This window comes from Cryptomeria japonica, chromosome 1, assembly GCF_030272615.1.
Source record: "Cryptomeria japonica chromosome 1, Sugi_1.0, whole genome shotgun sequence".
In the NCBI taxonomy this organism is placed as follows: domain Eukaryota; kingdom Viridiplantae; phylum Streptophyta; class Pinopsida; order Cupressales; family Cupressaceae; genus Cryptomeria; species Cryptomeria japonica.
In genome coordinates this window covers 543,833,126-543,850,203 of record NC_081405.1, presented here as the reverse complement: position 1 = coordinate 543,850,203, position 17,078 = coordinate 543,833,126, and the positions used below count along the sequence as shown (strand labels likewise).

Here is a 17,078-nt window from a genome sequence, read left to right as displayed (position 1 = left end):
GCCCCATCATATTAAGAACCTAACGAAATAGCGATAGAGGAGATAGAGAACATAAATGTTATCGCCATTTTGTAGGACTCATATGTCATTGGGTTGAGTGACCTGCGAAATAGCAATGAGAAAGATTCAAAACTATATAGTATCGCCATTTCACAAGGGATGATATGTAATAAAGAAGAAATACATTGGTGTAGTGATAGTGGCTGAAATCGATTTCGTCATATCACGAGGAGCCAAGATATTAGGAAAAGGGGTGTTGCGATATAGCGATAAAGGTTGTTTCTATTTCACAACGGTAAAGCAAAATTAATAAGGCAAGATTGTAATACAATAAAAAAGATTGTCGAGGAAAGTTGAAGAATGACATCATCATTATTTTAAAAAGGGTGGTGGAGCTGTTAATGGTACACATGAATTTAATACAGAAAAGACCCAAAGGATACCATTAATAGTTATTTTTTAACTCGATTTTACCCATTTTAAATCGAAAAGATCATGTGAAGTGAACTCTACAATGGGGAAGAACAAGCCAAAATTGTGTGCGACAATCACAAGTATTCAGTTACCTCTCTAGGTGTTGAAATTGTAAAATATTTGAGCTTCCAATTAAGAGAATAGGATAAAATTCCCAAGAAGAAGGAAAGGGAGGGTGAGATTTATAGAATGGAAGAAGATAAAAAACCTAGGACACAAAGCCCTGCTAAAAGGCCTATGCAAAAATCATTGTTAAATGCATTAGTTGGCTCAACTGACACAAGGGAAAAGAATGTGTTTAAGGATAAACTGGAGGATTGCGGGGATGCTATAATTCCGATAGCTGGGAGAGAATTATTTTGTTATTTGTATAAAAATAAAGATGAAATAACTGATTTAGAGATTCTTTTCCCAACATAATTTCATGAAAAAATTATTATTGTCATATTCTATGACATATTACTTATTGCTTGTCATAGTGGGGGTTACACTTGTCCATGCATCCAAAAATTTGAATTTGAAATTCTTTTCTAGAATCTTCTCATTTCTCCTACACCATGTGCTTAATTAATATATTGAGAAAACAAATAATTTCCAAATTAATGATCTCATGTGCGTGTCATCACTATTTAGTTCCTTTTTATTTAAAATAATTTCAACCGTATTCAATTTATCATTTGTAACTAACATTACTCTTAAAATCAATAATAATAATAAAAGTTTTATCAAGAAAGAGGGTTATGAAATTTGCAGGGATGTTGTAATTCTGATAGCTGGGAGATAATTATACTAGCATTTCTATAGAAATAAAGATGAAAAGATCCCAATTCCTGGACCTATGACATTGCAAAGTTCATGGTGCCAAATATTTTCATAGATGTTGAGTTAATTCAAGTATTGGCTGACCATTAGCATCCAGTAACTAGGACTGTGAGAAAACTTGATGGAAACCCCTTGCTAATACAACTACCAAATCGACCATTGTGGACTATTTCAAGTTAAATAAACAAGCTTTGACTAAAGTACCCTATGATAGGTTGCACAAGACATTTAGGAAAGATGAGCTGCCAAATTATAGGAGGAGGGGAATAAACAATAAGCCCTTGATGATTACAACCAGTGAACCTTTCCTTGTGAGTGATTTTCTCCTTTTTTTTGAAGAACATATTTTGCTCTATGTCAAATATTGGGTGAGGATGCTTAGTACATTTTATGTACATGGCTATGAGAATTCAAAACCTAGAATTAAACCTAGAGATTGACTTTGCATTTGCCATTAAAAAAAAGATTCATGAGCAGCTTGTGGCATGGAAGGAAAAGAAGAGCCGAGACTTCCATCACTATTCTCTATTATGTTGTTTAATCTTGTATCAAAACAAACAAGTCTTCACTCGACGTCTTAAATTAGGAATGGTGGATAGGAGTGGTAACATGATCCTGGTACAACTATGGTGCTACTTGTGAGATAAGAAGTCTAGGGATTTTGATTATAAAGTGTTTCATGATTCATTTGTCATTCCAGTTTTTGGTCCTCTCAACTATCAGGTTGGTAGATTGTCATCTAATTTCTAAAAAGTGTTAAGGCCCTTGATCTTGAGAAGGGTCATACTCACAACTTTGTTGAGAGAACACACCATTATCTGAGTATATGAATGTCCTCAAACTCCGCACTTGTTTCCTTTATTTGTGTCAAATAGACTTGCATTTTTTGAGTTTTTGTGGCAAATTTTATGGATTAAAAAGGAATTGATTGCACCAAGGAGAAAGGGGGCATTCATGCCCCATTGTTTTACATTTGCGGGATGGTATATAGGATCAAACATATTGGAGAAATTGCAGGCCTATCTAAAGGCCATTTACTCTTTGAAGTCAAGTAAGGAGAGGATGTATGATCTTGAAAACCATGTTGGCTATGTTGTCAAATCAGTCACTCATGAAGTACTTATAGAGGAATATTTAATTAGAAATTTTATTTCATTTCAATAAATTGTACAAAGGAGAAAGAAATAGCATGTAATAGTTAAATTAGCAAAGGAAAAGATAAAGAAGGACCCTAGCTTCTCTAGGTTTTATAGTGAGGAAACTAATTAATTGAAAAGAATTAATTTGTGTCTGGAAATGTTTGAAAGGATCTATTAAAAGTCAACAAGTAGTGGGTCTCCACCAAAACAAGCCACTGTTCCATTAAAGAAACCTCAAGGGATTGTTATACATGATGTATCTGATGAGGAGTCTGCACAGGAGGTTTCCATTATCCCTCCCCCAAACAAAAGACAAAAGGTGAATGATCCTGATCCCCTCATACCTTACATATGAAGAATCTGAAGGAAAGGGTGACACTGACAAAGTTGCTAGTGCACTAAGGGCTTTGAGAGGAGATGAAACAATAAAGCAATCACAAATTGATCCACCGAGGTATCAACATGAAATACAAAACTATGAAGCTCAAAGGGATGAAGGAGAAAAGCTGGTGAATCATGTGGATGAGAGTGTGGCCATGGCAATGAGGTTCCTGGAGGATGATGAATTCATCCATACACTCAAGTTTAAAGATTTTTGGTTTAAAAAAAATGAAGGAATTCGAAGAAAGAAAACAAATGAACCTCATGGGAGTGGATGAATCCAAACGTGAGGAAGTTATTTCCCAAACCTTCAAGGAAATAAAATTTGATGAGATACATGTCACTCTAGCAGAGGCAAGAGAGGTGTCATGAAGATTTACATACTGATTATTCTGGGAATGACTATAAAACAAATATTTTTATTGGATTAAATGAGACAACAGGAAGATCCCATGTTAATAGAAGAGTTTGATTCAGATGAAGGGGTAAGTGGTACATGATATAACCCGAAGGCTAAAGTATCAGTTGCATGGGCAAGCTCTGAAAGCACCAATAAACCAAAATTGGTAGATTTGTTGAAGGAGACACAAGGGACAACAATTTTAAAAACTATGAAAGATACCTCTCCATTAGGGGCGGCCACTTTGACTATGTACTCTGCAATGTTCACCAGAGATGCAGTAAAACATATGGAAGAAAAAATAGTTGAATTGGAAGTAGGACATAAGGATATGAATGATAAAATAAATAGGTTGTATGTTGAAAATGTTGTGTTAAGGGAAAAGGCAGAGAGACAACTTGATAATAAAAATAAAGCTATTGTTCTACATAAGCATGCCCCCTCAGAGCCGATAGACAGTATTGAAGACAATAGAGAATGGTATGAGGAAAAGAAAAGCTATGAAAGGGAGATTCAAGACATGAGAGTAGAAAATTGAGAAATTTTACAGAGAGTGCCACAACAAATCCTTAATGTTTTTGAACAAATTTTGTCACACAGGGTTAATCTCATAATTGACACATTGGAAGTGGTGTACAAAAGCTATGGATCTTTGTTAAGAATGATATACGTGTTCACTAAAGACAAGCTTAAATTGGAAAATTTGTCAAAGAGGTGGCAACCAACATATATTACTTTAGTTATTTTGTGTAGAGTAACTCAAAAAAATCTTGATGTTTCTCCTAAAATAAAGGAAACTGAAAGAATACTACACACAATCATTGAAGAACTCAAAAATGTCACCAATGAAGAGCACAAAGTAAAAGCTAAAATTGATTCTTTCCATATATTTCAACACTAGACCATCCCTTTCATCACATTTAGGGATGGACACCTCAGGAATTTCAATGATTGGAGAGGTGATTTCGGCCAAATGGTGCAGAAAATCATTACACATATGAAGGAAGAAAGAGAAACCAATGTGCAATGCTCCAATTTGTTTAAGGACATGATCATTACTCCAGATGTTGGTTATTACAGATTTATTGCAGATGTGTGGACCTTAACAAACAAGAAATGGAGGGATCACCTGGCAAACATGCCTATCATCTTGAATTATCAATGGCCCAATGATTATGAAGTGTATCAATGGGAGTCCACACATCTGAAGGATGCTGGAGATTGAAAACACAAGATGACAGCTGGTGAATGCAAAGGCCGCCCAATTGAAAGTAGAACCTTGCCAGACCCATTGGTCATGAGTTGCTACTCATATTGTCATGACAATGAGCTTATTTGCATTCACCGACTATTCTTATCTTTAACATCATGCTTTATTTCTTTCATATTATTAAGCTTGTTTAAAGAAGACTGTATTTTTTTAGTCTTTTTAATACACAAATTAGTTATGAAAAGATACATTGTAGCGATCTGAAGCTTGTTGTTTCTCCCCATTTTGTATATAAGGGAGAAACCAAGATCGATCTTAGGAGAGAGATAGAATATAGAAAAATATAAGAAGAATATAAGAATACTACAAAAAAAATTGTACCTTATTAAAGTGGTGAAATATAATACAAAAATCAAAAGTTTCTAGCTTAGTTATTTGTTGTTTATAAAAGTTAAAGTATTGTGTGGTTGTCTCCAATTTCTCTTTCTTCCTTACATGATTGAATCAAAGTATCAAGGATAAATCCAATTTATCAAAGCAACTTTTACTGTTTTGTGTGATTTGGTTGATAGGGTTATGTCAGACAAAATTAAATTTCATTTGATTTAATTACAATAGTTGGGAAGAAGTAATTGGATTAACAAGTAGAATCATTCAATAGCATATTCTTGCATATTTATATAAGATATAAACAATTTAATGCCAAGTAACTTAAATGATAATTAGAAACTGGATTGATTAACTCTGTTACCCTAGAAGAGGCATTGGTTATTATCATATAAAATAATTTTCATTTGGAAGTTTAGTTTTTTCTTTGTTTATTTAAGAAGATAAAATAGAAGTAGGAAGTAGCAAGGCATCAAGCATTCACTTTGAGTATCTATGCTATACTAAGTGAATTCAAAACAAAGATTCCAACAAGGTTATAAATCTGTTATATTGAAGGTATACCCACCAAGGTTTTGCAAAGCCTGAAGAGTAGAAGATATCTCCCATTAGGAGAATCTCGTTCATTGGTCAAGTCAGTTGGTAAAACTAATCACGGAACTTAGCACATTCTTAGGGTTTTCCAATTCGTTGATTTGGGAACCAACACTACTGATAGGGAGGTAGCTATTGAAGAATAACTCAAGTGTGCTCTTAGTGATTTTGATGCTAAAAAAGATTAAAAAAAAATGAAGAATGCAAAAAGAGACTTAGGAGAGTTGAAGAAGACATCTAGTCAGATTGAAGATTCAAATTGAAGAAGGGTAGAAGACTGCAAATTGCTTAGAGACTAAATTACTTGACAAATCTATTGGATATACAAAGCTTGAGGAAGAAGTGATCGCCTTGAGAAAGGAATTAAAAGAAGCAAAAGAAAAAATTGAAAAGGGATTGAAACCCAAAAGTGGTAGTGAAATGCTTGATAAAATGCTCAGTGTACAAAATACACCTAAGGACAAGGGTGGTCTTGGCTTTGAACAAGGGGAATGGTCTAAAACTGATAAAGGGAAAGAGAAAGTGTAGGAAGAATCCAAAAAGTAGAAGGTGACATGAATAACTTCACCAAAGTTCGAAGTAGAAAGAAGAACTTCAAAAGGTCGGTGCCTAACCAAGCTACTCAAAATAGGTATTCTCACTCCTTTAATGAAAATTGCTTTGCTTGCAACAAGTTTGGACATAGAGCTATTGAATGTAGAAGCAAGATAAATCAAAACTCATATGTATGTCTTCAAGATCTCAATAATTTAATGGTCAGTGCTTTTCTTACAATAAATATGGTCATAAAGCTAATGACTACATAAGTAGAATGACAAGCAATAACTTCATGGATATAAAAAAATTTAGAAATGTTCAATCCATCAATGGTTGCTGTTATACCTGCACCAAATTTCGTCACAAGGTTGTTGAGTGCAAATCTAAGGTTAGAAGAAACAAAAATAGTCTGCAATATGGTCTTACATGTTACAATTGCTATAAACAAGGACAAATTGCTAGATTCCACAGGGGGAAGAATGCAAGATCTTTTGTGCCACAGAAGAAGATTGATGTTGAGAAGAAAAAAGGAAGATGAAAGAACAATGGATAAATAAATATGATGGAAGTGATATTAAGAGTGAGGAAAGCAATGTATGTGATGAATCTATACCCCAGGCTAGTGTAGTTTCCTCTTCTAGAAACTAGATGAGATAGTATTAACTAAGGGGGAGTTTTAGCTACAAATTTCTCAACCCCCTATAAAGAATAGATGCTGAAATGGTCAGCATATTTTGAAAGAAGCTCAAGAAAAGGTGTTCTGCTATGTTGGAGACTGTTGGTATATTTGTTTTTTGGAATAGATGATTTTCTTGTGGAAGATTGTGTAGGGTTTTTCGTGTTGATGTCTAACAATGAACTAAAAGCTGCTAAAACATGAAGCCTTGCAGATACATATCTTTGCCTATTTTCTAATATAAAAATAATAATAACTATGAAGCACTTCAGATGAATTGCATAGCTGCTTTATAGAGCAACCTCTTCCTGCCTCTTCCTGCCCAACAACGAAGAGCTAATCTTTGATTGTTTCTATAGTTAAAAATTCACTGAATATTTTATCAGAGATGCATATTAAATCATAAAAACATATAAATCTGATATAGACGTTGCTTTAATTTGATCAGAGGTGTAAGTTAAGTTGGTTTATAATTGGAAAGACATGTAGAAGAGTCAGTGTCAAAGTCTTTTGATGGGCAATATGGTCTATATCTCATTATGATACTGTTATCGAAATTCAATTGTATATATCATAATCTGTATCTCTGCAAAATTTTATCCAGCACCCTCGAAGAATAGTCAGCCTAAAACTCTTTCTCAATGAACTAGAAAAGATTTGTAAAATCATTGACCCGCAATATAGAAGAATGGTCAGCCTAAAACTCTTCTTCAATGAGAAGAAAAAGATGTGCAAAATCATTGACCCACAATATAGAAGAATAGCCTGTCTCAAACTCTTCCTCAATGAACAACGAACAGATCTGTAAAATCATTGACCCACAATGTAGGAGAACGATCTAAACACCACCATTAATGTTCAGCATTCTCCAATAGTATTAAAGTATTTGCGAGACTACCCATAAAAAATATGTATAGAAAAACTAGTTAAAGAGTGTTAAATGAGGATAGAAAGTGGCCTGTTACAGGAAATAAGGTGGTTATGCTATTTTAGGGGGCCGAAGCTATTCTGGCTTCAAAACAGACCTTTCGTACAGCACGATAGCGACATGTTAGTCAATCGCAGCCATTTATTGCAAAATCGACAGTGTAAAACGTGCAACTAACACGCATGTTAGTCAATCTGTACTGTCGTTTTGAAGTCAGAATAGATGCGCCCATTTTAGGGTGGCCCATTTCTAAGGGTTCTGAATAGACTGAATCCTTTTTTTCATTTGAGAAGTGAAGAATCACTGGGATTTAGTCATGTAGTCTCATGACTGAACCTGTGCCAGCGAACATATAGAACTACCAGTAACCTTGAATGTACAATTTGAAGATATAGAACTACCAGTAAAGTTGAATGTACAATTTGAGGATATAGAACTACTAGTAAATTTGATCTATTATTTGAAGATATAGAACTACCAGTAAACTTGAATGTACAATTTGAGTGGGTCTGATGGTGGTGAAGGTGTATAATTTCTATTGCACTCAATTATTCTTTTGTACTTATAATCTATTCTAAATAAGTGGATTTCTAAGTCCCTACTTTTGATCTTTCATAAATGATTTCTAGTGTGGTTACTTCAAAAAAAACTCATTGTACTTACAAGAATTTATAATTATCTCACTCGTATAAATAAAACATTGTAACAATTATCAATATAAAAAGAGAATGTTAGTTAAGATTGTTAGCTGAACTTTCAGTTTGTTGTTGCTGAGCTTATTCTCACTGGCAGCACGGCATTTACTATCTGTAAGCATGATGTAATGAAAGGTGAAAGACAAAGAAAATAATGCAGATAAACGTTTGGCACTGATTAAGAAGTTGATACTATTATCTATATGGCATCGTTTATGAACTGACGTTCATTGTTTTGTTGTTGTGTGCAGAGTTCTCTGCTCTAAAATGCTCAGATCAAAACCTGACAAGTCAACTGTAATGAGACATTCATAAGAGAGAAGTGCCTTAAAAAATAAGTATGTCAGAAAAGTTGACTTATGTCTGAACAATTGTCGTCTTTTGGAGAGTCTGATCTGATGCAGTGGTGGCCACCATAGTTTGCTAGCTTTATTCTCATTGTCAAATATACCATTTTTAATGTTTTGGCTTGTTTTTTGCCCATATCACCCATCGCTTTAGAACAATTATGAATGGACATTCACTGCACACGTGCTGCCATTGCACCAGATCCGTGAACAGAAGAATTTGTTGAATTAATTAAACTCCTTGGCATTCAATATGTTTTCAGAAAATCTATCACAACGACCGAATCATATTAATAGTTTTGGCATTTCATCCACCTGAACCATAAATGCTAAGAATATTAGGTTAAAATTAGTATAGATGTCTTAATTTTTAATTATATCTATATAAAAATAATTAGATTATTATTTTATATAAATAATCATTAAAAAAAAAATTAGAATTTTTGTTAACACATTCAAGACATAACATTCCACCCTTTGTTATAGATGTAAAATGTCACACATTTACAAGAACATATACCAAAAACCACTGCTGCAATTCATCAGTAGTTTACTGAAACATAAAAGAATTGAAAAGGAAAACTCAGAGAGAGATCGAGACAGATCAATATGATGAATGAGTTCTCGAAGCTTTTCTTAACCTTTTTACGTACAATTATTATTGGGTGGGGAAAAATTTAGCCTTTCGACCTAAATTATCTGCTAGACTGCATTTTATTTAACATAGAGATCTAGATTCTGAATTTATTTAATAAATCGCAAAACTTTTGAGATGAAGAAAACATAATTTATTGAACATTATTTTATGATAAATCAGCATAAATTCATAAACCAATGAAATGCCACGATGCAGTCTCTGATCTGTATGGTCTCATAAACATTTGGTAGCAGTATTGCCCCTCATATGAGTACCATCAGGGTTACCCCACCCATTGAATTACATTGAGCTTTTACAGAGATGAAAAGACGACCGTGATAATTTCATGCTGAATGTATTAATGGCAATGTACACGTAAGAGTAATGCTGTCTAATTATTGGCCTGAAAATGCTTGTAAATGATGGGTAGCCTAGACTCCAGATTCTGCAACAATTTCAAATTGATTCCATTGTTGATGATATACTTACTATTGACTTTTTTCTTCAATTTTGTCCTCATCAGTCTTTGATGTACCCGATACAGGTGGCATGAATCATGTTGAATATTTGTTGCACAGAATTGGCAATATCTTCAGCTGAAAGTCTACAATCTTCTCCCACCTGATCACAGTCATAAGAAAAAGAAACACCCATTTTATGATTAAATTATATGTAATTAGAGATATCAGTTTTAACTTATAAAATTTATGTGCTACTTATTTTAGAAATATTGTGTCTATTATTAGATATTAATATTTCATTTTGACATGGAAATAGCTGTCAAATATAAGTAAAAATAAGATTTTTTGTTTAACACACTCACGCCATGACGCTCCACCCCTTACGGCCATTTTAAAATGCCTCTCAACATTAAAGATATACATGATACTCGAGTTTCAGTTATAAAGCTTTTGGATGTATAACCATTCAAGCTAATTCAATGGAATTTTTAAAGTGGTTATATAAATGAGCAAATTCAATCATATATTATACTTAGTAGTTACCTTGACATTGAAGGAATAGAGGACTGTCTGTTCTATGGTTGTAATATTAGTGTGCAAAATGCTAAACTGCAGGTTTTCTAAAGCTGTAATTGTCTTGAGAAGCTGGCCTGGTCTTCTCTGAGATAATATTTTGATCATGGCATCACACCCAACTAACTTAACCTCAATGTCAGCCACCGGAGATTTATTGTCTGCGAGATCTTCTCTGAGAGGCTCGTACACAATGTCAGGCTGTATTGGAAAAACAGGAAAAGATGATTGAATAGGAAGGCATCCAGCAAGAGCATCTGTCTGAGGTGGCCTGCAGGCACCTAGAGAATTAGAGGCTTCTGCATATAATCTCCTACGCTTCTGTGATTCCAAGCATTGCAAAAGCTGCTCCAATTCTCTCACAAATTCAATAGCTCCTCCTATGATAGATGCCTGATCGCCCTGCAAAGTATATTCAAATTATCACAAAAAACTTAGATCTGACCATTGTACCCCAATTCAGTTGTAGCATACAAATAAAGAATTTTTGTATCTGTATATTCAATACTTTAGAGAGATCAGTATATAATCTACATGATAATGGCCAACAAAAAAAAATGGGATGTATTATATATTAAATGTACAATGAAACATAATTATACTGACGAAGAAAATTGTCAGCAAGCTTACAGTATTTTAGGGTTCTGTCGTCCATGTTTAGTAATTTAAGCTAGATAGATTCTAGATTGCTCTTAATAGCTTTGATGGAAATTGATACATTTCTGTAATAAAAGTAAGGAAATTACTGCAAATTGCCTAAGGATGAGAATATGATTCATGTTATATGCAGATGGAATATTGAAGCATACCCTTTGAACATAGGATCCAGGCATGAGGGACCTCAAAACCCTTAAATGCTCATTCATTTGCTTTCTCCTGTTGCGTTCTACTGCAATATGAGTCATTCTTTGGCTTTCAACTTCTTCACTGTTTTTGCAAACCCTAGATCTTTTCCTTTTAGGCTTGCTCTGAGGAGGTTCCGGCCTGTAACTGGTAGATGAAAATCCCACCAATTTAGGTCCATCCAGAGGCACCATCATCTGTTGGTGATCAGTATTCTGCCCTAATTTCTCAATTGTGTTGTTGGAATTGGTAGATAGATTGAGCTCTTGCTTTAAATTTGATGTGTTTTCAGAAGTGGGAAGATCCTGTGCTCCATGCTCATCAGAACCATTTGTATGATAATTGCCTTCAGAATCAGTACCCAGGGCCATCTGGTCATGAATATGATGATCCAATAGTTTATGATCCATCGCTTTCTGATCAGATGCCAGCACAGGAAACTTAAGAAAAAAAACTGGATCAAAAGCATGTTCTGGGTCTCTTTCTATTTGCTCATTTTGATCATCCATGGTCTGGTTCAAACTCAACTTGGGTCCATAATCTGCAAACTGCATCACATCTGCAAAGCTCAGCTTTTCTAAAGAAGCTGAACATCCAGTATTTGATGACCCACAAGAAGCATTGAAGTTAAACATGTCAAGAAGAGCGTTCCCCATGGAATTGTTGATGTCTAGATTCTCCGTGGACTCAGAAGCCTTTGAAGGCTTCAGTAACTGCAGTTGATCCAATGAATATTCACTAGAAGGTGGAAACATTGTTGGCATCTGCAAGAAATACAAAACGAACTCTGTAAAGTCAGATTCTCATATCTCCACCAAAAAAAAATGATAACAAGTTCAAATACTTATCTAGATTCTAGAATGCCTCTATGAAATCTTTCTGGATTTTGGATGCCAGATTTGTTGATTAAAACCAAATCTTGATCTATATCTTTTGGAAATGGCATTTGGATCTTTACAACAAATCCCAATTCCTCGTAAAATGATTTCATAAAATTCAAAGTTGAAAATGCAATGAAAACCTTATATTTTAAATATTTTTAGGGTTCTCCTATCACCTGTATAGCGTTTCCAGTCATTAGCCTTAGATTCAAACGTGTAAGATTTATTTTGTATGTAAATCTAATGACAGTTGAATCTAAAAATAATCTGTGTTAATTTCTATAGACTGTGGAAATCTAAAATGACCTGCGCTAATTTTTATAAACTATGGAACTCGAAATGACATACACTAATTTTTATAAACTGTGACAATCTAGTATCTTTAATTTTCAGTCATCCTCTATATTTCTAATAACATTGAAGCTCTATAACAATTCTTTAAACAAACTATTGTACATAGAAACTCAAACCAAAAAAAAAATGTATTCTTATCAGAAATCCTCGAAACGTGTGTAGAGAGTCTCAATTCTGAAGTATGCTCTAAAAGGAATATAGCCATATGAAAGATAAAGATGGAAATGAAACCTACTGAACCGCCTTCGTCCTTGTCCATTGCCAAAAAAAAAAATCTACTAATAAACCTTCAGCATAATCTACTCAGAATATCTCCGATGTCTTTTTCTTTTGAATTATCACTACCCACTGCAAACACACCAGAGATATGAAACATATTAGGGATTCCATTTTTAAGAAGTCTAAATCTAGGATGTACAAACATGTTCAGAGCGCCAAAAATATGCAATTCAGATAAAACTGCAGTAGAGAATATAAACAAGGCCAGTCTTACAATTACTGTAGAGGATGCAAAAGTGGGCAGTTTGTTAGGTCACAACAATAGAGAAAGGGCCAGAAAAATCTAGATGTATCTAGCAAAAAGAAGAAATCATAGATTAAAAAGTTTGCAGCTCAAGAACTCAAACCTATTATTCAACAAGACTGGAGGACTCTGCAAAAATCAGGCTGCATATTCTGCTCCACCGTATATTATTGCCCTTGCCTTTATATGGTGGGTTCATGAGCTGTTTGACATTCTGGAGGAAAAACATAATCATGCAGATTAGAGGATTTAGACAGGTCGATATATGTACTGGTGAGTATAAATTAACTGGGTATTTACAATGGGTAGTATTGTAAGAGCTCTATCAGATTCTTAAATGTAAGTGGGTGGCCACAAGTGTATTTGTAAAGTCAAGATAAGTAAGCCAAGGTTGGAATTGACACGGCAATTGCAAAGCCTTTTTGCCATTGTCAGAGAATGCACACGCTCTGTCCGTGCATGTTAGAGCTCCTTTTTCACTTAATTCAAACTAAGCAGATTTGCACAAATCCAAGATATATTACAGTGGAAAAGACATTAGAGAAAAGCCCACAAAGGATTTGATCCAGAACAAACGTGTGCCTTTCAATCTAAATCACTTCCCACTAATTTTCTCCAAAGAATAGCTAACAATTTGTGAGGAAATATAATGAAAAAAAATATAATCTATCTCTTCCTACTGTAGAGTCAAAGCTTTGTCAAATACAGTACAGACAATCATCCACAACCACATAAAAAAGTCCACTCTGCTTTCTGCTACATATTTAGCTGTATCTCATATTATATATATATCTACAGGTATACCATACCATTCTTAATGCTATTCACAGGCCCCACACAGTCTTCATTCATTTGAGCTTCATATATTCACTTTAATACCATACGCTCCCTTATCTCATGCCCCATATGATGCCCATTAACATATATAGGCCTTTCATTCTCTCCAATCATTTCTCATGTTATGTTTTTGTGATGGTGTAATCATGTTTTTGTGTCTCTAGACTGGTTGCTTTACAGATCATTAGAATAATGGAGCACCCCACTTGGCTTGAATTTCAACATGAGTTATATGTATTCCAAAACTATTGTTCTCCTTACTTTCTTTTGCATCATTATTACCTGGCTTTTCTTGAATTATCACATTTTGTTTGCATTCTTAGTCCTGCATCATTATTGTTTAGAAGAATAGAACAAGCATGTCAATTGATATCAAAATCAATCCGTTTTGGAGATATATATATTATGAGCTTTGGTGGCATTGGTTTATTTTAAAGGACAATTGAATCAATCTCTTTTGTAAATATATGCACTGTGATTTTTTTATTGTTTTGGAGGGTGGTGATGGTTTTATTTAAAGTTACAATAGTGCATACACAATCTATAATTAGATCTTGAGTATAATAAAATGCTTACTGATTATGGTAATGGGTAAATAGTAGATACTAAGGATGAAAGGACTTAATTATTTAGTATTTTAAGATTCTTTGTGTGTAAATAGTTTAATTTATTTATATTTTATTTTTAAGGTTTAATGTAGAGATGAGGAATATAATTTAAAATTTGTATGAGAATAATTTGATTATCTATCTAAGCATATAAAAAATTATATATATGGTTTACTCAATGAAAAGAAACAATTCTCTTTGCATTATATGAAAAGAAACAATTCTCTATGCATTATAAAGTATTGGAGAATGAAAGTTAAAGTATGCTCATTTTTTTTAAGGAAGAGGCTAACATTAATCTAATTTCAATTACTAAAAAGTGGCATACATGTTCTAAACTTTTAAATGGTATAAACTAATGAAATGTAGATTTTTTTGTGTAATTTTATGTTTATTATTTTTTATAAATTATATACTATTTTTATTAATAACCTGAAGTTTAATAGTTTTGAGTTTATAAGTTTAGCATGGAATAAAATGACTATGCATTGGCCAATAATCATTCAATAATTTATTTATATCTTAGATAAGTTATAAATTATATGATTATTCTTATTATCAATAGAAGTTTCGTGGAGAACTTAGGTTCCCTTAAGACATGATTCCAATATATACCATACATTCTATAGAATATTATTTATTCGCCATATTTATGAATGGCATCAATGACAATTACCATAGAGTCACATTCTATCTACAAATGACTGAATCAATATATTTTATTTATAGGCATGAAGTCTAAGAAGGAAAGTCTATACTTTTTCTTCATTATTAGAACTAGAGTTTCCTAGATGCTACACTAGCATGAGATTTCTTAAACCATCTTAATTGAACATGTCACTTATTTGTTAGTGTTACTTCTTGTTACCTGTGCAAAATTCATCTTTAGCCATCTTCATGTAAATAAATTACTTGGAGGTTCAATTCAAAAACCATTCATTGGTGTGACTGTCTTCACTTTATCTTGCATTTCAATATTTTTTATTAATATAATCATATTTATAGATATTTCATAGATTGATTTATTTGTGACTATTTTGTAGCTATTTATATTTTTGCACAATATTATTCTACTTTCATCCATAGAAGATAAATCCACAAATATATCATGTTCCATATTTGTGATAGCACCCAAAAATAATGACTATCAATTATTAACCTCTTGTTGGCAATTGGAGGAATTGATTATGTGTTGCATTGATCTTTTGTCATTGATGGCAACACCGACTCTTTTGGTTGTTTACCGGTTTCCGGTAGAGCGATTGGATTATGATATTGAGTTGGTATGCTCTAGTATGCTTCGGTTTGTGGCATTGGTTTGGATCTGTCATTCATGCTATTCAAATGTATATCACAATCAGTTGGTTTGGGATTTGATGACTTAGGAGCTATCATTTGTTCTAGTAAGCCTTTTGGTCACCGGTAAGGGTTTTACCAGCAGAGCATTGTTGAAGATCTTTTGATGCACATGGTGTTGGCGCACCTTCTAGATGGCTTTTGGGATCCTGGTGGTTATCTTGTTCATGTTCTTGTTGATCGGTGGTGTTGGATTTGGGTCCAGACCTAATGCTATCTTATTCGGCTAGGTTATGGACTGGTTTATGTAACATGTTGGTTGATGCTCCCGATGCATCACCGGTTGGATTTATTGTTTGGTTTATGTTGTTTCGGTCTTAGGCCAACTTGGTTTATCATTGGTTTGTGGGATTATGTAACAGAATTATTGTATTATCTTTTAGGTGGCCGACCTAATTGTTTAGGTCCCAGGTTGGTATAAATATGATGTAAGATCTCTTTGTAGATCATGGGATTAAGGTTATGGGATTATCTGTGTGCGAAGGTTGTAATCATATGTAGAGGTTTCGGTCGATCATAGGTGATCGAATTGGGTTTGTATAAGAGGTTTAAGGCCTCCGATATTGAGCTTAATCGGAACTGTACTCAGGCATAGGAGGTGCTATTCTTGCAGTTTAATCTTCATTCTGGATTGTAGTCTGATGTTTTTTGTAGTCAGTGAGACTCCTTTTGTGATTAGTAGTGTGCTCTAGGTTGTTGGCCTTCCTGCATGTGCATGCCCCTTATTGTAATATTTATTCATCTAATCAGTGGGGTCTCCAATCCCACCGTGGTTTTTCCTCTTTGAGGTTTTCCATGTATAAATCTATGGTGTTCATATTTGTGGTTGCATTGTTACTTATTGTTATATGCTTTTATGTTTACTGGTTGTTGAGTTGTTGTGTTAATAAGGTTAAATTTCTCCATTCCGGTAGAACATTGATTCACCCCCCCTCTCAGTGTTTTTGGATCCCAATAATTGGTATCAAAGCCTGGTGCCTCGGAGTAAATCTAACAGCTTGAGGAAGATCCAATATCTAGAATCTATCGAGATAAGCTTAAGGAAGGAACTTCAAGTAGCTCTTGAAGACTATGATATTGAAAGGTTGAGGAACATGAAGCTGCAAGATGAGTTGAGATTTGCGAAGGAATTCATTTTTACTCTGCAGGATAGGTTATCATCTGCGCAAGATAAAAGGAAGGAACTTTGTGATCAATTGCAAAATCAGGATGATGGAGAGAAGAATGCTTTAAAGGATTTATGTCAGAAGATGAGTCAAGAGATTGAAGACTAGAAGAAAAATGTAGAAAATATTGGCAAATATCTGAAAGACATATCTGAGGAATGCATTAGGTTGGCGCATGAGAATGATGTGTTAAGAACTGAATTGGTGCAATCACAGAACAATGAGCAAGAGTGGGAAAGAATGGTAACA

The 17,078-nt window shown here is 33.9% G+C and overlaps 1 protein-coding gene across 3 annotated transcripts; it reads right to left on the bottom strand.

Annotated features, from left to right (window-relative positions):
- Positions 1-9,363: 9,363 nt before the first annotated feature.
- Positions 9,364-13,407, bottom strand: LOC131044950 (transcription factor FAMA). Of its 3 annotated transcripts, none has more exons than XM_057978445.2 (5): positions 12,966-13,407; positions 12,571-12,687; positions 11,071-11,868; positions 10,232-10,663; positions 9,364-9,848 (listed from the first exon to the last, which is right to left on the bottom strand). In XM_057978445.2, the coding sequence occupies exons 3-5, from the start codon at positions 11,866-11,868 to the stop codon at positions 9,747-9,749; spliced, it is 1,332 nt and encodes a 443-aa protein (XP_057834428.1). In that variant the 5' UTR covers positions 12,571-12,687; positions 12,966-13,407; the 3' UTR covers positions 9,364-9,746. The 3 variants fall into 3 exon arrangements, with proteins under 3 accessions (XP_057834428.1, XP_057834426.1, XP_057834427.1); XM_057978443.2 differs by having other exon boundaries at positions 12,575-12,687; positions 12,966-13,405; XM_057978444.2 differs by having other exon boundaries at positions 12,575-12,687; positions 12,833-12,971.
- Positions 13,408-17,078: the final 3,671 nt, after the last annotated feature.